General features: G+C 42.4%; 1 protein-coding gene across 3 annotated transcripts in view; it reads right to left on the bottom strand.

The window, feature by feature from the left end:
• The window catches only part of vps13b (vacuolar protein sorting 13 homolog B), a 387717-nt gene that overhangs the window by 48844 nt on the left and 317072 nt on the right, over positions 1–21801 (bottom strand). For all 3 annotated transcript variants that reach the window (XM_083918688.1, XM_083918687.1, XM_083918689.1), the window contains exon 46: positions 13682–13843. In XM_083918688.1, the coding sequence (XP_083774814.1) occupies positions 13682–13843 (162 nt within the window). The remainder of the gene's footprint in view (positions 1–13681; positions 13844–21801) is intronic.

Below are 21801 nucleotides of genomic sequence, written 5' to 3'. Positions count from 1 at the left end.
GGTGGCTTTAGCAGCTGTCTGCAATGCTGCTCTCCTCCTTGGCTCCCTCTCTCTGACAAAAGAAGCAAGGCAGTGCAACATCAAAGCCCAGATTTGCAAGTCTAAGAAGCGGTTGGAGAGTTGGAAGAAGGTACAGAGAGAAGGCATTGTGTGGGTCCGTGGTTGACAGAGGAGACGTTAAGAGGTTTATGCTTGACTAACATTGTTCCATAGTTCTCCCTCTGGTTTCTACCAAGGCATCTCAGACATCCAAGGCCTCAAGGGTTCCAGGAGACGCAGACGCAGCAAGTGTTTGCACCAAATGAAGGGAGCTGACAAAAGGAGTACTGTCTGAGAGGAGAGAGGTTTGTAAACCACATGGTCGGGGGATGAAGGAGTCAGTGGTCGAGGACCCTTGGAAGGACAGAGACCTTGTCTAGTCTACAAACACAAAAAAACAAAGACTTGCCCTAGGCTGCTGTAGACAAACAACAGAGGGAAACTGTTGTAACTTGCTGCATCCATACAATATACTGCACACACATACAGTAGAGACAGAGGCATACATTGTTTCACCCTCAACATTTACAGCCATCCTTTCGATGGCTTATTCCTGACCATGACATTGTAGCCTATCCCAGCTTACACTGCAAACAACAGTAAAGCAGTCCACTGCAGGGCTTACACATACCATGCAAAAAAACATCTGTTTAGACACACACATAAATGAACACACATACTCTACATGCGAGTGCACAAAAGGATGTATGTTCTTGATCACAGGCTGACTAGAAAAAGAACACCTCAGTCACCCGGACCCTGACCATCACTACCAGCAACCGTAGGCAGACTACAGTCTAACTGAGACAACATGGATGCAACTGATGTCTCCACTGGTTTGACAATGCCATGCATAGTGCAATGTAACACTTCACCACAGAGAGGATTGGTTCACTACAATGAAACCACAAGCTCTCCTCCTAAAGAACATATGCAGCATGGGTTGGCCCTATTCAGCTACCTCTAACCACAGAGTGGTATAGTGGCCCAGGCAAATGTAGAAAACACATCACCACAATGTGATCTACACAATGTACTACAAAAAGTTTTTCCTGCTTAAAACTTGGGTGCCGGTAACGCATGTGTATTAGTGTCTGTCACCACCTCTGCCTGGCTGGCAGGGTGTCATGTGACCTGTAGGTTTCACTGTCACCGATCACAATGTAGCCCAGTGCTGTTCCTGAGGGCATGGTCGTACAACACTAAGGTGCTGTCTGTGGTGCTGAACCTGGGCTAGCTCACTGATTCTTCACCTGCACCTCCCTGTCTTTTGACTCAGGAGAATCAGACAGCGAGCAGGTTAAGCCAGGCAGACAACTTATGGATTTAGCCCCATTTTAGCCCTGAATTGGCCACCCATCAAGGTGGATTTCTGCCTGACTGGTTGATGAACAGTTTTAGGGAGGTCAGGACACCTGATTTATTGCGTGCACCAACCAAGAACTGGGCTCCCCCATTATTAGAATTTTGGTCAGGTCAGTTCCACAGTTCAATTTCTCTCGATTTCTATGTGTCAAAAGATCATTTATAAACTGTAACAAGCTTGTTCTAATCTTATTTTAGTAGTGTACATGTTACACAATACAACACCAGTGAAATGCAATCCTGTCAGACCCTCCAATGTGTGCATTAAAACAATATAATAATAATACTTATATGTGTTTGATGGGGAATCTTTAATGATTAGTATCCTACTGCAGTGCTCTGCCCCGTGCAGAAAACACCACATATAATATGTACAGTGCATCCGGAAAGTATTCACAGCGTTTCACTTTTATTACGTTACAGCCTTATTCCAAATTGGATTAAATTAATCTCTGTCATCAAAATTCTACACATAATGCCCCATTATGACCAGGTGAAAAAAGTTTTCTTGAGAGTTTTGAAAATTTATTAAAATTAAAAAACAAAGAAATCACATTTACGTAAGTATTCACAGCCTTTACCATGAAGCTCAAAATTGAGCTCAGGTGCATCCTGTTTCCACTGATCATCCTTGAGATGTTTCTACAGCTTAAATGGAGTCCACCTGTGGTAAATCCAGTTGATTGGACATGATTTGGAAAGGCACACACCTGTCTATATAAGGTCCCACAGTTGACTGCATGTCAGAGCGCAGACACCAAGCATGAAGTCAAAGGAATTGTCTGTAGACCTCAGAGACAAAATTGTCTCGAGGTACAAATCTGAGGAAGGATACAGAAAAATATCTGCTGCTTTGAATGTCCCAATGAGCACAGTGGCCTCCATCATTCGTAAATGGAAGAAGTTTGGAACCACCAGGACTCTTCCTAGAGCTGGCCGGCCTTCTAAATTGAGCAATCGGGGGAGAAAGGCGTTGGTCAGGGAAGTGACCAAGAACCCGATGGTCACTCTGTCAGAGCTCCAGCGTTCCTCTGTGGAGAGAGGAGAACCTTGCAGAAGGACAACCATCTCTGCAGCAATCCACCAATCAGGCCTGTATGGCAGAGTGGCCAGGCGAAAGCCCCTCCTTAGTAAAAGGCACAAGGGAGCCCATCTGGAATTTGCCAAAAGGCACCTGAAGGACTCTCAGACCATGAGAAACAAAATTATCTGGTCTGATGAGACTTTTGAACTCTTTGGTGTGAATGCCAGGTGTCATGTTTGGAGGAAACCAGGCACTGCTCATCACGAGGCCAATACCATCCCTACAGTCAAGCTTGGTGGTGGCAGCATCCTGCTATGGGGATGTTTTTCAGCAGCAGGAACTGGCAGACTGGTAAGGATAGAGGGAAAGATGAATGCAGCAATGTACAGAGACATCCTGGATGAAAACCTGCTCCAGAGTGCTCTTGACCTCAGACTAGGGCGACGGTTCATTTTTCAGCAGGACAACGACCCCAAGCACACAGCCAAGATCGCAAAGGAGTGGCTTCAGGACCACTCTGTGAATGTCCTGGAGTGGCCCAGCCAGAGCCCAGACTTGAATCCGATTGAACATCTCTGGAGAGATCTGAAAATGGCTGTGCAAAGACGTCTCCCATCCAACCTGATAGAGCTTGATAGGTACTGCAAAGAAGAATGGGCAAAACTGCCTAAAGAGAGGTGTGCCAAGCTTGAGGCATCATATTCAAAAAGACTTGAGGTTGTGGAGGCTGCCAAAGGTGGTTCTACAAAGTATTAAGCAAAGGCTGTGAATACTTATGTAAATATGATTTCTTTGTTTTTTAATTTTAATACATTTTCAAAACTCTCAAGAGAACTTTTTTCACGTGGTCATGATGGGGCAGTATGTGTAGAATTTTGAGGACAGAGATTAATTTAATACAAATTGGAATAAGGCTGTAACGTAATAAAATGTGGAAAAAGTGAAACGCTGTGAATACTTTCCGGATGCACTGTAGTGTGAGTGACCACAATGTACAAGATCATGACAAATGTACCCAGCTTCAAAAAGTATGGAGCAAACAGAGAGTGCCTCTTCTGGGGCAGCTGACCTGTCCCAAAGGACGCACCCAGCACTGGAGAGCTGGTAAGAGGGTGGAAGCTGGACAGGTGCTGTCCTCACCAACCAAACAGCTTGTGAAATGGACAATATTTGTCCCGCCTTTTCAATGACATACTGTATATCCAAGACATTTTGGTGAGTGGAAACCAAACCAAAGCCTTATGGGGTGCTAAAAGTGCAGGTTATGGGAAGCGGCAGATTACTGGTTGTTAAATTCCCATTGTGAAAAAGACCTAACTGTGCTGCAGACCCAGGCAAGGGCAAGGGATGATGTCCAAAGGAACTCTCCACCTGCTTATTTCGATTTGTTAGGTGACTTTATAGTGATTGGTGTGTTAGTTAGTTGAACAATCCTGCCTGTTGTAGCTACTCTCATGCTGTTTGTGTTAAAAGCGTTTCCTTGAGTACTACTCAAACGACAGGAGAGACAAATAAATCGATGTATATCACTATCGAATACATTCCTTCAATGAATTCAATAGTGATATACATCTATTTATTATCTACATTATTATTAAAAAATCATTTCAGAGAGCACAGGCTTACATAATGAAAACAAGACGCTTAGGTCACATATTCACTTCTTACTTCCTTATTCTGTATAATACTTGAGACACTATGAGGTTAATTCTGACATTTTTTGCTATCTTTTCAGTTTTAACTATACATGAAGTAATGCAGAGCTTGTCCAAACAAAAGACATGTCAGTGAGACAGTGAGAGACCTCATCCTGTGGCTGACATCATAGAACAAAGTGGTTCGGTGAACTTGTTAAGACTTAAGACAGACTAGGGTCTCGATTGAATAAATCTGCTGTCACAATGTGGCCCAGGATCATTAAAACATACCAACACTTTTGTCATATGGATACCAACCAGAAACAATACGACTGCCCAAACAGGGTTGCAACCCGTGGTTTAACACTCTTTGTTGTAGTTTCAAGGCCAAGGATTTGAAGGAGAGGATGAAAAAATATTTTTTAAACTGCTAACACATTGGCATGTTTAAAAAGATTTACACAGAAAAACAAATATGAGATTATAGCTGCATCTGCATGATAATTAAATGAATCTCCTCAGAGCTGGGAGAGCTTCCTCTGGGAAAAACTACACAGGGAGTGGAATCACTCAAACACACACACACACACACACACACTCACACACTCGCACGCACACGCACACGCACACACACACACACACACACACACACACACACACACACACACACACACACACACACACACACACACACACACACACACACACACACACACACACACACACACGATGGGATGAGCAGGAATGAACTGTGAGTGGTGAAGGTGGACACTCACTGTCCTGCCTGTATTTCTCATGAAAATCTTGGCTGTGGTAGAAAGCTGGGGAATGTAGTACATGGGTTTACAATGGTTGGAAGAGAACCAAATGGTGGGTTGCTGAAAGTTGAGAATGGGTCCCCAGAATTTTTAGATTTTTAAAAATGACTGGCAACATTTTGTTGTTGAAACGTTTTCTTTGTCTTTGTAATATAAGACAAGCATGAAGGTCAGACCTTCTCAAGACATATCCCATCAACTAATCAAGTCTGCTCCCAACAAGCACTGCTGGGAGAAATAGTTTAAAATAAATAGCTAAGAATACATACTGAAATAGACCTTTTTTCATACTTGACTTGATGATATATATCTTCCTTCTTCTATTGCCCCTACAGAGCAATATCGAAGGAGGACTATAAAATCATAGGTTATGTAATCCATTTGATGTTAATTGCTTTGAACTGTATGGTAATGTTAAAGTTATACTCCATTAGAATTGAGATATCTTGTTTCTAGCGGCCTCTGTGGCAGTAAGATGTAACTGCAGGTGAGCCTGTTCTTTCAGAGCCTCCATCTTGTCACATTCATGGTCACTGTGTGTGTTGACTATTTATTTGTTTGTTCTTTGTAAACTTTATTGAAACACATTCACCTCTCTACCTCCAGTCCGTTCCCTATATGTTCCCCTCTTAAATCCACACACGCACACGCACATGTTCCTTTTACACTTCTGTTTTTACTACAAGCCTGACTCAGAAGTTGGAATTGCCGATTTCCGATTACAAGTGAATGCAGCATAACTGTTAGTGAAGATCTGGGCCGACAGACCAACAGCTGTCAGAAGCGTCACTAACATGGTGGCGTATTTATATCTAGAGAGGGAATGTCTCCACAGACAGAGATATCGTCATACTCAGCAGAAAGGCAACAAGTGCTTTCATTAGTGGGTCACATGATCAATCACAATTTTTTAACTCACTCTGTGATAGATAGGAACGTAAAGACAATTAAATAGATGAAAATCTTATGTTACGTCTTTCTGAACATTAATATAGCAGCAAAGAAATATTTGCTATGTCAAGATAGAGCAGAGGATTGGTGTCCTGAGCAGAGAATGAAGTCACTCTCCCTCCGGTCCGGCTGCACGTCCATGTGAGTGCCTTGTGCGTCGGGAGCAGACGCCAAGAGCAGTGGCACAACATGAGAGCTGTGCTTCTCATTTGCAACACAGGCTTGTATTTTCTTCACACAGACAAAAGAGCCGGGCGCCATTAGTATTGTTTTCACCTTTGTTCAAGCTTTATGTAGGAAAATAGCAAAAAACAACATTATTGTCTGAAATACACAATGTGGCAATCGGCAGATGTTTCAGATCAACGGACAGCACTGCTGTTAGAGTGAGAGTGAGTGTGTGTGTGTGTGTGTGTGTGTGTGTGTACGTGTAGGTGCTGCACTGTAACGGAGCAGATGAGATCAACAGACAGAGACAACAGTCACTTAGTTAGGCTGCTTGCTTATTGTGGTTGAAAATAGAACTTTCGGCCCCTAATTCAATTAACCCCCACTGTGGCGCTCCACAGACAGGAGGGAAAGGACAGGGAGGGGGAGAGCTGCAAGCCGCAAACAGCTGTTCCTAAGCTCCACCCTCTGATGATTCTGACAGAGAATCATTTGTAAATAAATAAAATATTTAGCGCTTGTGTTCCGTTTAATAAATGTATTCCAAAATAGGTTACAATATATAGGATGATATATTGGGAGAAACTAAGCAACTTAAAAGACATGAACTCATATATCCTTAATAGAATGTTTCTTTGTTTCATAATCACATTTTCTGCCACTTGGATGGCGTGGAGAGGGGGTGATCTAATTTTTTTGAACATTGTACATACTATAATGATTAGTGATGGCTCAACAAAACACCAGTATATTCTGGCGTACAGGTGATCAGAAATTGGAATAGTTGTTTCATTTTGATGCTTTTAGGTTTTCTGTCTATATCTCAAATAATGACTTCTTAATGTTGCTCTTTACAAACAAGGTCTGACGATCTAATAGTTTTTCCTTATGTTTTACTTTTTCAGAACCTATTTTTGGAGTACAATGGTGTATACACACTCCTCTGGATCTGGTTTTGATTCATCATTCATATCAGTGGATAAGATGAGGAGGCAGAGATGGTGAGCCCTGGAAGATGGTTTTACTCCATCAGTCTGCGCTGCCAAACTAATGTTTGATATATGGTTCCTTTTACCTCTTTCCTTTTCCTTAACTTAAATCTATTGTATTATTTCAGCTGTGTTGACTAAGAAGGCCCAGTAACTCACTCACTACGAAAGTGAACTATGTAACTTGGACTGAAATGTGAATGGTGCATAGCTGAATAAGGCTGTAATCATCGCCTAACGATGACTGTTCTGTTTGTATGAGGTGATCCTACCATGAAGACATGATGATAATGATCATCTCTCTCTAAGGACAGACTTATCTTCTAACCAACTGACTCACACAAGTTGTGTCTTGTCGCCATACACACAACACAAAATGTTAAAATACTCAGTGCATGATGCATATTCAAATTGAATCTTGACAAAGGCTTTGCCTTAGTAATCACTATGGCAAATATATTTTTTATTTCAGGGGGCTGTTTCAGAAGACATGCCTGCACAAGATAAAGAGTGTAACAGTACAGGATGAATGACGTGAATGGGGGCTTAGACACAAACAAAATGCAACACAGTGCAGCCAATGTTTAACTGTTACCCGATGATTCATGCTAATGCTAATACTTACAAGTACATGTCAGTTTAAAGAAAGGTCAGCCTTCCTTCTGCACCCAACCAAGCTCTGAGGATAAACAACTGAAAAGTGAAGGTTTTCTTCAGGGATCAACATGCATAGCAGTCCTTTTCATCGGCTTCTCTCTCTGATCAGTCAACGTGTGGGTTAACCTGATCGGAGCTCATATCTCCCAAAGCGTCAGCCAGACTCCCTGCTGATGAAGCCACAATCTTGGATGAACAGCACGGCTAAACCACTGCACTTGAGGGCAGTGTTTCTTAAACAATGGGTCAGGGTGGTGAAATATGAACTCCTACTTGACAAAAAAAATACTTTTAAGGGAATAAATATACCTATTTTGAATAATGAGCTGTAAAAGTTGAACGCTGCTGTAGGCTGAAGACCAGAATCTGGATCAGATTGACACCGCAAAGCGCCTATGGCAAGTAAGCAACAAGAAACATACACAATACATCAGGCTCCTCACACATGAACATAAACACACGAATACAGACAAACACACATTAACAAGCACATAGCATTAGAGTTCTCTTGCGTTCCCCTCTCTCTCTCTCTCTCTCTCTCACACACCCCAAATACCTCCCTGTCATGCCTGCTTCCAACAACATGGCCAATCTAGCCGCAAACTAATAGTCCTGGGCTGCTATCTCCAGCATATTACCCCTGGGACCAACACACACACACACACACACACACACACACACACACACACACACACACACACACACACACACACACACACACACACACACACACACACACACACACACACACACACACACACACACACACACACACACACACACACACACACGCGCAACACACAAAGACACACACACACACACACACACACACACACACACACACACACACACACACACACACACACACACACACACACACACACACACACACACACACACACACACACACACACACACACACACACACACACACATACACACACATACACACACGCGCAACACACAAAGACACACATCCAGGAAGAGAAGAAGGGAGAGTTCTTCAGTAGAAGCCTGCCGCTGGAGTACATTACAATTTATTCAAATTGTGAATATTCCTTATAGGCACTTAAAAAGTCCTTCCCAAATCTAGGGGGCTTTTTTACACCCCTCTCCCTGCTAACCACACTAACCACAGGGATTTCCATCAACTAGGCTGCATCCTGTACCAAGCAGTCAGATATTTCAACCATCCACACCACACCACACACCAGAGCCCTGAAAAACAGCAGGGTGGGGACAGTGAGTGTGTTTGCGTGTGAGACATTTATAGTGTGTAGTTATACGCATGATCATCCTTCTGTTTTATAATCGATGTATCAATCTATTTGTATCTATCTCCATTTATTGTTCACTCTTATACTATATGTAGTATATATAAAACAATAATATAATACAAATATCTAAAAATGAGGGAAATTGCGAGTGTTTATAAACTTCTTCACCCTGGCTGGCAAATGGCGGGGTGTGAAGGTATGTTCAGCCTGAAAGAGAGACTAAGAAGCCTGATAGACTCCAGGCCTTAGGAAACATTTGATCACGGAGAGTGTGTTTGTGTGTGTGTGTGTATGTGTGTGTGTATGTGTGTGTGTATGTATGTGTGTGTGTGTGTGTGTGTGTGTGTGTGTGTGTGTGTGTGTGTGTGTGTGTGTGTGTGTGTGTGTGTGTGTGTGTGTATGTGTGTGTGTATGTGTGTGTGTGTGTGTGTGTGTGTGTGTGTGCGTGCGTGCGTGCGTGTGTGTGTGTGTGTGTGTGTGTGTGCGGGCGCGCGCGCGCAGGTATGGGTGTGAATTTGATCAAGTGTTAGACCACGGCAGGCTCTAAGACGTGACTATCTCAATCGACCCTTTCAATGCATTTCTAGTTGTGAGTGACAGCAGAGAGCGGGGGATAGAGAGAGTGGAACAGAGACGGAGTGAAACAGAGGAGCACTGAGAGGGTGTGTGACCCGAGCTGAGGTTCACATTTCACTGCAAAAACACTCGGCCTGAGCGTTCTTCTGAGAGAAGTGACAGATATTCAGAGGTATGTCAACATGGTGGGAAGTGTACACTCAGGATCACACACATTAAGCACTCTTCTTTCAAAAACGGACACACAAAGGCACACACAGGAGATTGCAGGATGTTGAATATGCCTCCCTGTTTTAGTTCAAGCTGAAACAACAGCAGGCCTGTTCTTTTAAGAAGTCTTTTCTTCTTTCCTGACTCTGTCTATGGACTGGCAATAACAGAAGATAGGATTAAAGGATTTAATGAATGATCATAGAGCATCTATACTTCCTCAATGTGTTGCTTGTGTATCATAAACAGAGAGAAATGGGGACGGTGGGAGGGGCAGCATGATAGCGAGCAGACACATTTTTGGCTGTGTTGCCCCTGTAGAGTTCTCTCAGCCAATCCTTGAGTGTTAAAGGCATTGCTCATCCTTTGCCCTTGCTTCCTTTTTTCCTCGTCCTCCCGTTTTCTCAAGTAGGCCTGTACAGTATCCCCCTTGACAACTTCTTGCTACCCTCCTTTCGAATGTCTCATATTTCCCTGTCTATTCTGCCTTCAGTCCTTCTTCTTCACTCACCCCATCTCTCCTCCTCCATCTTCCTCTTTTCGAGATGATGTCATATCCAGTGGATTCTCAGGGGAGCCACAAGTAAAAGGGGGACAGATTACTTTACAACAGCAAATAAGAAGCTTTGGCTTGTGTGTATTCATGTGTGTGTGTATGTGTGTGTGTGCGTGCATGTGTCTGTGTGTGAGTGTGTGTCCGCGTACGTGTGTGTATGTGCACTAGAAAGTGTGTGTGTGTGACTGGAGGACAGGTCAGCTGGGACACACATCATTCCAGAGCAATGAGGACAGGCTGATGGGCTGCCTTTTTGACAGGCCCAAGGTCTCCCAGATGAGACAAGATTTGTCATGAACTACAGGGGCGGGGAATGTGTCCTGCAGTGTTTGTGTGTGTGTGTGTGAGTGTGTGTGTGTGTGTGTGTGTGTGTGTGTGTGTGTGTTTGTGTGTGTGTGTGTGTGTGTGTGTGTGTGTGTGTGTGTGTGTGTGTGTGTGTGTGTGTGTATAACATAAAGTGGTGAAAAGCGACATTGTTGGGAGGTAGAGATAGATGAACCCTGGACAGCGTGATGATACTAATAGTTTGGTGGTTTAGAGAGCGAGCCGTGTGGACAGAGACAAACCAGGGCAACGGACAGAGCAATGTGACCATGGTCGGTACACAAAGGTACACAAAAAGAACTGTGTGAATCCTAAAATGAAGGCTAGAATGACCAAAGAACAGGGAGTAATCCAAGGCCATGATCCCAAATGAGACTACAGACTTACCAGGGTATGACAGAGATAAAAAGGACAAAGTCCCCTTCTAGCCAGAGTCCAAGACAGAACAAGATAGCCAGGTGGAGGCCAGCAGCAGGACAACTCGCACAAGGGCTAACGAGCTCAGCCAGCGTGGTCATAAACACAAGGACACAGGACTGTGCTGGGGGGGATTGAGAAAGGAACAAGGACAGTGGTGGGAAGCTGCGTGCCGTTGATGGATGTTAAAAGAAAAGCACAAGTGAGACCCCAAAACAGTTGGGAGGCCAGAGAAGTTCCAGGTCTACTGATGTCATCAAGCTGATGGAGGGGAAGCATCAGGAATAAAGAGATTTGGACCGAGCCAACAACAAGGGAATGTTGTGCAGCTATGTTCTCTAAACTGTGGTTTAGGGTGTGTGGCCAGAAATGGGTTTTGGCCTGTGTCTGGTGGGTCCCTACAGTGCGTGGCAAGGATAGACAGAATACTATGCACAGCATTAGCATATCCCTAGTATGAGTGAGCTAATTGCACTGTTAGTCCCAAGCTGCAAAGTGTTTACTGATGTAGTTGGAAATTTAAGGGAAATAACAGGATTGTATGGGAATAAACGGGAATAAACCTGGAATTTACAAAAACAACTGGGATTTTAAGTATAGTTGAGGAATATATATTTTAGCATAATCTTGACTAAAACAACAAGATTTTATACAAGTACACTTGAGAGAGGTACTGCAGGGGTATTGAGTCTACGCCCCCCTACATGCACTGTGCATTCCTCCATCACATGCACAGATGATTCCTACTTAATTTTTGAATGGGTGGAGTCAGGGGGATGAGTAATATTTTATTCAACATTCATGTTTTTTTTGTTCAATGAAAGAATCGATTCTTCAATAGAATCCTTTACACATGATAAAGTTCTACTTACAAATACGTCTGTTAAAATGCAATGTTTTTTAATTGATTAATTTTGCTTGGATGTCTGCCTATGACAAAACAAAATGATTATATTTATGTTTGGATATGATATAGTTTGTTCAAATTGCCCCCAATTTCCAGTTAATTCCCATAAATTCCCATGGAATGTTTCCAATTTGGAATATTTACAAAATTCCCCAGTTTATCATCCTATGGAAAGTTTCTGGAAATTTTCCCTTAGTAACCCTAACAACATTGCACTGTCTGGATGCAATGTAAGCTGTTATTTAATGTTATTCAAAGTTTATTAGACATAAATAGGAAATTATGAAAATTGGGATTATCTCAATGATGAGTGAAGTTCGAGTGACAAAGGAAAAAGGAGGAGACACTGGAAGAGGCTTAGGAGTTGAGAGATGAGGGAGTTGAGGAAAGTATTGGATGGTAGGAGATTTGGTAAATGGTAAACCGCCAATCTCTCGAATGGAGGACGACCCACTCTCCCACTGAGCCACAGTACATTAGTGTAATATACAATAACAGCACACACAGGCAGCATCGGAGTGTCACGTGTTAAGTCAAGTGGACAGCAGACTCACAGATAGAAAGAGGAGAGATGGGAGAGTAGGGATCCGAGTTGTTTTAAACACCCCAAAGCATCATGGGACTTAAGCAAAACAGCACAACCACTTAGGACTCTGTCTAGAAACTGATTTGTATGAGCTACAAAAACACACTTGCAGCTCCATGAAAGAAATACAACCCTTTATCTTATCAGTGCCACTATTATTATAACCTCAAAATGCAATTAGGAGTGTGTGCTACAATTTGCTGAGGCGGACACATTGGCGGGCATTTCATCATCAAGCTCATAGGTTAGCAGAGTGTCTTTGGCAAAGTTGCACTATTTCTTATTTATCTAGTTTCACAAATCGTGTTCTCTTTGAGAACACATACTTCATATACCACAAACACATGATGGAATAACACATGACAGAACCATCTAAGAATCACATTCTTCATCTATGATGACATTTGGCCCATTCGGACAATCTTTCTTCCAACACATCCCTGAAAATACAGAGGTCATTTTGACTCACTGCTAAAATGGGATGTGGTATTCATAGTACTGATATGCCAGATTGCCACTCTCCAAGTGTGTATCTGTGTGTGTCTCTAAGCAAGAGTGAGGTAAGAGCACAGATTAACCATGGTTGATGATTAATACAACTTGACTTACTGACTTACTGTGAGCAATTATGGCCATGTCTTTTCTCAAGCTTGACTTTCTCACACTCGCCGTGGAACACATGGGGGTCCTGAAACATGTGCGCAGCGAACACACACACACACATGCCACAGATCGCCAGCCCACCCTCCGCTCAACCTCAAAACCACAAAGGGTTAAATATAATCAATCTTCTTTAACAATGCTGTCAGGGCACTGTCTGAGAGCACTGACAGAAACACACAGATAGTGGCTGCCGCTGATCATGGTGTGTCCAATCATGTGTGTGTACAACTGGGAGACGAATTTGTATGCTCACGTCAATGAGTATGTATTTATGTGTGTAAACCTTTCTTTATATATTTATTGAAAGTGTTTGCACACATGTACAGTAGTACTTGTGTATCCAGGTAGACACACATTTTTGATCCAGAATGTGTGCGTTTCTGTAAGTTTATTTAGGTACCATCTGTGTATAATGTTTCTATGCATGTACTGCTTGGGCTAGTACTCTGTACTCTGTATTCTGTACGTGTGTGTGTGTGTGTGTGTGTGTGTGTGTGTGTGTCTGTGTGTGTGTTACCTGAGGGGACTTGTGGGATCTCCAGCTGTACTGGTGGCTGTGGAGGCTGGCCAGCAACACATTCTCATCTGTGTCCACCTGGCCAAAGCGCAACGTCTCGTGGGTGTCATTACAGATCACATAGTGGCTGTAGACCAGTTCCTCAGCCTCCAGGTTCCCATTCTGAGAGAGAAAATGGGGGGAGGGGGGAAGGAGAAAGCGGAGGGCAGACATGAGAAAGGGAGAGCTTGTGAATAAAAAAGGGACCAAATACTTCCACGTTTGTATGTGTACTGTGGGTGTACTGTATGATGCACAGTGTGTGTATAAGCACCTTTACAGGTTTCAACAATGAACAGGTATGTAATCTCAGTCTTAACAATGCAGATCTAGTGCAGCTGTCAGTCAGTGGGAGAAAGAGATGAGTGAAATCACCTGTGGGAGCAACACAACCTCAACAGGGGAGTGAATCATATCACAGTCTGACAGCTATCCAGGCTGAGGTAGCTTAGACTAGACGTTGGGGCCAAATCTCACCCCTGGTCGCCCATAAAAGCTCCAGGAGGCCTCTTTCTTGACCAAAATTCAACTTTTCACATCCTTCTTTGAGCAGTGAAACTTTGGTTGTGAGATGTCAACTCATTTTAAATGACAACTTGGTTTGTGTGCGCTAGGGCTGGGTGACTGAATATATCGGCATTGACTGAGTACATTGGCCGTTGTAGTTTATTGGGGCGATTTTTTTGGCCATTGTTGTAACATTATTTAGCTAATTTAGTGGTGAAAAACGGGCAGCAGCATTCGCTCCGCTGAGGGATAAAGAGTTTTGAGCCAGCATAGTTTTACATCTTACTCTGTGAAGGGTTTATTCGGACCAAACCAGAGTTGGTGATCGTTGGAACAGTGGAAATACTAACTAAGATGTGTTTGGTGAGTTTTATTTGTTTTTTGTCCAGTTTGAATGAAGTGTGTTATTAACGATGATCCACATCATCTACTGTTTTTTCAATGAAATCTGGTGGCTTTGCTGTTCCTTTTCACATCCTACTCTGTGAATTTAGGGCTTATTTTGACCAAACCAGAGTGTGTGATTGTTGGAACAGTGTTAAGACTAACTAAGACGTGTTTGGTGAGTTTTATTTCTTTTCTGTCCAGTTTGAATGAAGTGTGTTTTGACGAGTTAACGAGGTAATTAAGCTAACGTCTTAGTTCAGTGAAGGAGAGAAAGTTGAAATCAGAAGGTGAGGGTTGTATTTTCTGGTAATTAAGGAAAATAAGTGTAATAATTCTTTCCTTGATAGTTTGAGTTTATTTTGCTTATTTATTAGCATAGCAAACTAGTCGCTCCAACACATCTGCCACCTGACCAGGGCAATCGCTGGTTGCTGAGTTGACAGTGACCCGTTGGAAAATTGTAATATATTATCCAACCCTAGTATGTGCATGGTTTTTCCTAACATTATTTCACTGCTTGTAACAACTTGTATTAAGTAGGCATTTTTCTTAGTAACAGTCATCAATATATTTTGGTTTGTGAGGAGGAAACAATACTGTGGAGTCAGGCCCACCTACAGCCATGGGTCAATGAGAACGCCTTACAGAAAACTCAAGTCATGCGAGTCGTACAGGGATGCTGTCCACTCCTACGTCTTGCAAGAGTGCAGAGCTCACTGGCCTGATATTGAAAACACTGGTTTAATAGGAAGAGGGGAGTGGGTCAAGTCTCCTGCATACAGGAATTCACATACACAATTTCAAAACAGCACATAGTTTGCGTGAGTGAGTAAATGTGAGTTGGATAGTGAGTGCGTGGGTGCAAGTGTGTGTAAGTTTTACTTGAGCTCCTTCCAAAGGCTCTCAGGCCCTGATGGGATCTCTCCTGCACACCCCTCCCTGACTCTTGACGCACATGACTGTGGTTCAGACAGCTTCTCAATAACTACTCAGCTATCCTAACAAAGAGGGACCCCAGCCTGCTGTATACTTTTAAATGGCAGGGGGCTGATGGTTGATGGTTAAAAGAGGCTGGCAGTAAAAGCTCAGAGTCTGACTGCCAAGCACGTTCAGGGCTCTGGGGTTGATGCTTTTGAAAACGGATGGGAAAGTTTACACCATTAAAAAAACACTTGATGATAGATGAGAGAGAGAGAGAGAGAGAGAGAGAGAGAGAGAGAGAGAGAGAGAGAGAGAGAGAGAGAGAGAGAGAGAGAGAGAGGAGAGAGAGAGAGAGAGAGAGAGAGAGAGAGAAGAGAGAGAGAGAGAGAGAGAGAGAGAGCAAAATATAGACAGGACAGCTGCAACAGTGGGTCCAAATTCATTTTCAATTTTATTGTGGAACACTATCCGTGCTCCCTTTCGAATCTGACACTACGATTTAAAAACTTCCTGCCATCTTAAGATGCCATTGCTAAGCCCACGCTTTGATGGTATCGTCTTTCCGCTCCAATTCATGAGGCAACACGATACACACATCAGAAAAGCTTCCTGCAGTAATCATAATCACTCTCTGTCTATCCAGGGACTTTATGTGGACAAATATTAAGACAACGATATTTAAACAGTCAACACGTCTTCCTTGTTAAAGAGCACAGGATGACAGCTTCTTCTTCAGATGCAGTCCTAACAGGAATCAAAGAATCTATTTCACTAATCCACCCAGATACTATTACTTACAGTTTTCAGAGTCTAGCCCAGATCAGCATGGCAGAGTGGCACATATATAAATGGCAAGGTACAGTAAAATGTCTGGAAGACAGGTTGTAAATAATGACACCCACTCAAAAGATATAACTCATGAAACACGACACAGTGGAGAAGATAGTGAAACCTGTAAAAGGGACACAATGAAACAATGATCAGATCTACAACCACCTATATATTCTGCTATAGATGACCCTCACCCACACATCTGTTACAAACCTGATCTCTCTATCACTTTCTCTCTGGTTGCAAAGGAACACGAGAGGAACAGAGGAAAATAACAGGAGGAAAATTCCTGTTGTCTCAATTTCACATGTAACAGCCTGTGAACATTCTGTGAGAAAGCAGAGTGTGTAAATACTACTGGGCTTTTGTGTGGTTTTCCACCAAAGCCACTTCCCTGGGGTGGGGGGGCAATGATTGAAAGTGGGGCTAGGGACCGAGAATTGAAAATGGAGGCATGGGGCCTGAGGTTAGAGTGGTGGGGAGCTGAGGTTGGGGCCATATGGGGCTATCGAGCAAGAAGAGGCAAACGGAGAAGAAGAAGAAAAAAGATGTTATATGTTAATTTTCCTTCATCTTTTCAAAACCAGAAACCCTCTAAAATTCCAAACTGTAGTTTCACCTTACTCTCTTTTCAGTTTTACATTTAACAGCATCATTCGACTTTAAGCTGAATAGTAAATGGTGAACGGACTGCAACTATATAGAGCTTTTCTACCATAACAGACCAAGCACTTTATAAATGGGCTCTCATTTATCCATTTAGACACACACACACGCACATGCACATGCACACCCACACAGGCAGGCACGCACGCACGCACGCACGCACGCACGCACGCACGCACGCACGCACGCACACGATGACAAAGCTGCCAAACAAGGTGCTGGCTTGACCATAGGGAGCAACTTTGGGTTCAGTGTTTTACTCAGGGACACCCAGGGATCGAAATTACAACCCTGTTATTAGTGGACAATCCGTTGACCTCCTAAGCTAACGTCAATTTTGAGGGATCTACCGGTCGTCAGGTTACCTTGCATAGCAGCTGAATTGTCACAATAACACAAGATCAAGCGAAAATCTCAGGTTCACGTCACATGAAAATCCATCTGGTCAAACTCCAAGTAATGCGCTTGTGTTCAGAGCAAAAATGACTCAGCCAATCAGCGTCCTGTAAGGAGCTACTGGCAGTTGAGGTGACGACAACACGATGGATGTATGTTCATCACAACAATGGCCTCTAACCTAAAGAGGTTAGTATTGATGTTGGAGTCCAATGGAGGCTCCTCAGGTGGTTCTGTGAAACAAATGAGTGATGAGTCATCAGAACGGTTAGTGAGATATCTAATTCGTTGATTGGTTTTCTTTTATTAGTGTTTGCTTGATTGAATGTGGCTCTTCTTGTATCACATCTTCATTTGTTTTTTTTGTATGATGCAAAAATTAATAAAATTGAATTGATTCAAACAGAACTGCAGGTCTGCAGGACTTTATAGAAGGTTAGCGCTAAAGGAAAGCACTGCAGTAGAGGTCAGGAAGGAGGTGAGCCTGCTGGCTAGGGAACATGCAGAGCATCATAATGGATGGAATATACATATGTGTCAATATTAAGGGCAATGTGTGCGAATGACTGTTATCATGGGTAAAAGAGCAATCTACTGTATGTTACCATGACTACCACTGTATATCATAACCTATATGTCTATATGAGAATAAATTACAACCATATACCAGGCAGTGTCTTTTATTTCTATTTATTGCTATGCATCTGGAAGTGCTCCAGCTGTTCTGGTTGTGGTGGTCTGGTATGACCATGTCTGGGGTGGGAAGTTTCAATTGTGTGGTAGTTGAGGAATCTTCTCCACGGTTCAATGCTGACCCTACAGGCCACATCACAACAGGCCTGCCTGCCAGCCTTGACACCAGGAAACATGAAAATCACTGAAACAATTACACACGTTAAGATACATCCTTCTGTTGCGGAAGGACAGAGCCTGTTAACATTTCCAACTGCTTCTGATTACGTTTTCAATTAGGATCAAGTTTTTCTATACATGGACAATGTGTGCATGAGTGTGCCTGGAATGTAAGATCAAAGATACATTTTAGCTTAACTGGGCGGTCCTTTACATCCAACCCTATAGTGCACCTCACCACCGGACATACTGTGCTTAATCGCACCCATACAAGGTTTTCTCACCACATACTAGATTTTGTTTCACTGAAAACCCCAAAAAGGGAAATAATATTCCATGATCTAAGTGTTCACAACTTTCTCTGAGGTGGACCAAATAATTTAGAAAAGAAATTATAAAAAAAAAAAAATCTGCCGTTGTACTTGACCTCTCTCTACCCCTTACTCCAGAACTACCAAACCCACATGCAGCACATTTGCCTTATAATTATGGTGTGTTTTTCCCCTGTGTTCAGCAAAGTGGTAAAGGCTGGAGGTAGTTAAAAGGTTCTGTACAAGTTACAAGGCTGCTGCTGTTTAGACCAATCAAGACAATACAGCAGGCTTAATCATTTTATGATTCAATCCCATCCCAGTGAACATGTAAATGCAGCTTTCAGGGTTTGTGTTTGGCTGTGTAGTCCACAAGTGTTGGAGGGTATTCTGTGTGCGCTGTGTCTCAAGATACTGGGCAAAGATGTCACTGGAAAAAACAAAAATATCACCCAATCAGTATCAGAAAAGCCTTGGCAAAATGCATACAGCCAACTAATATCTTAACTAATCATGCTTGGCAGGTTGTTTACAGCCCACCATGGATACCAACATGTCCAAAACACTCCAGTAAAGCTGCAATATGACCATTCATTACAACAACATCAACGCTCCAGAGTCTTATTTATGGCTTAACTAACCAGCAGAAATAGGGAACATTCACTAGCTTGCCCTCCATGATGCAATAATGAAGCCAAGGGTCATTTACCGATTATCCAACATGGTCGGTAAGAGCTTTTGATGAGTCAATGATGCCACTGAGAGAAAACAAAGGCATTAAACTGCTCGCCAAAACAACCATTTTATAGTCGATTTCCTATGCAGCTTGTTTCATTTTATTTTCCACAGGTAAAGACACAGCTGTTTCTAGAAAAACAAGAGTTATTATTCCTCTCACCTGGCAGTGAGAGACTGTATGCATGTAAAACCATGAGAGTACCTCCAGCTCCAAAGGCCAGTATTTTGGTCAGCAGAGCCACAGCTGAGCTGAACCGAGCCGAGCCATGATGGGGCATAAGAAGCCAGGGTGCGTGTGTGTGTATGTATGTGTGTGTGTGTGTGTGTGTGTGTGTGTGTGTGTGTGTGTGTGTGTGTGTGTGTGTGTGTGTGTGTGTGTGTGTGTGTGTGTGTGTGTGTGTGTGCGTGCGTGTGTGTGTGCGAGCGTTTGTCTGCAGTAGTAGGTGGAGGACTAAGGCCAGATGAAGTCTTGGCAGGTGTCACCACCAAGTTTTACCGTGTTTTCACGGGCATCACTTCACACACACATATACTGGCTACCAGAGGCAGTGCTGAGTGCTGAGAACTGAGAGATGACGAAGACTATAGGACTAGAAGCCCGAGAACAGACACACTGTAGCTGCTCAGTTAGAGTTTATAGCAAAGTGAAAGTCAGTTCCATCCTACAAATTTTATTACCACTGGCATACAACTGAAACCATCCCTTCATTCTCACCACTTTGTTGTGAGTGTGTCGAGCTGATACTCCATCTGGGACACAGGAATGTCTTTCAGCATATACTCTGAATGTACGTACATTTTCTACTCATTTACACTGGCTCCAGTTAGCAACCAAACAGCAAGGTAATTCTCTTGTTACCTTTACCTGAGTGATCATATTACTTATTACCATGCAGCAGTGAAAAGTTGCAGAGGGACTGCCATGACAAATTGTCATGAAAGATATCAACTATTTTACTTCTGATATCAGCATCTATCAGTATCGGCTTATACTGTATGTTTTCAGATGTGCACCAATATGAAAACCTTTTTTACAGAACGTATACTATATTGCAGAAAATTTGAAATGATTGAAATTGTGTCTTATAGCTATTTATTTAATATGTATTTATTCTTTATTTCAATGGTTATTTCAGTTGACTGATACAGAACATGTTTATTTAGCTATTTATTTATTTTTATTCATTATTTTGTCAGTGTTCATTTAGCATTATTTGACAATGTAATTCATTGTGTATATAAGGTATAATGTTAAATATTCTTTCTTTATTTGTCTAAGAAAATAGCCTTCTTAACAGAGTCATATCAGAGAAAAACTGCTAAACAATCCACATAAAAAAGGTATATTTTAATTCCAACTCAAGAATTCACAATATTGGCAGCCATATCGATAATCAGTGAATATTTCCCTCTATAATCGGTATTTGTCTGAAAAATCCCATATTGGACAGGCCCTAGTATTCATATTTATCTGCTGAAAGTAGAAAGTTTCTCTGTGCTCATTGAAAATTAGATTTTAAGGGCCAGGCCTTCATGGCATGATTTGTGACATCACAGCTAGTTTGTAAGTCAATCCTGTCCAATATTCAGCTTATATTATTTAAGAGTCTGATGTACACTACCGTTCAAAAGTTTGGGGTCACTTAGAAATTTCCTAATTTTTGAAAGAAAAGCACTGTTTTTTTAAACAGTGCTTTAAACTAATCTAAGTTTAAACTAATCTATACATTGCTAATGTGTTAAATGACTATTCTAGATGCAAATGTCTGTTTTTTGGTGCAATATCTACATAGGTGTATAGAGGCCCATTTCCAGCAACTATCACTCCAGTGTTCTAATGGTACAATGTGTTTGCTCATTGGGTCAGAAGGCTAATGGATGATTAGAAAACCCTTGTGCAATTATGTTAGCACAGCTGAAAACAGTTTAGCTGGTTAGAGAAGCTATAAAACTGACCTTCCTTTGGGCTAGTTGAGTATCTGGAGCATCACATTTGTGGGGACGATTAAATGCTCAAAATGGCCAGAAAAAGAGAACTTTCATGTGAAACTCGACAATCTATTCTTGTTCTTAGAAATTAAGGCTATTCCATGCGAGAAATTGCCAAGAAACTGAAGATTTCCTACAACGGTGTGTACTACTCCCTTCAGAGAACAGCACAAACAGGCTCTAACTAGAGTAGAAAGAGAAGTGGGAGGCCCCGCTGCACAACTCAGCAAGAAGAAAAGTACATTAGAGTCTCTAGTTTGAGAAATAGAAGCCTTACAGGTCCACAACTGGCAGCTTCATTAAATAGTACCCGCAAAACGCCAGTGTCAACATCTACAGTGAAGAGGCGACTCTGGGATGCTGGCCTTCAGGGCAGAGTGGCAAAGAAAAAGCCATATCTGAGACTGGCCAATAAAAGAAAAAGATTAATATGGGCAAAAGAACACAGACATTGGACAGAGGAAGATTGGAAAAAAGTGTTAT

The sequence above is a fragment of the Echiichthys vipera genome (assembly GCF_963691815.1).
Source record: "Echiichthys vipera genome assembly, chromosome: 8".
Lineage (NCBI taxonomy): Eukaryota > Metazoa > Chordata > Actinopteri > Perciformes > Trachinidae > Echiichthys > Echiichthys vipera.
Note: the sequence above shows the minus strand (reverse complement) of the source record. Positions and strands in the feature narration are given on the sequence as shown.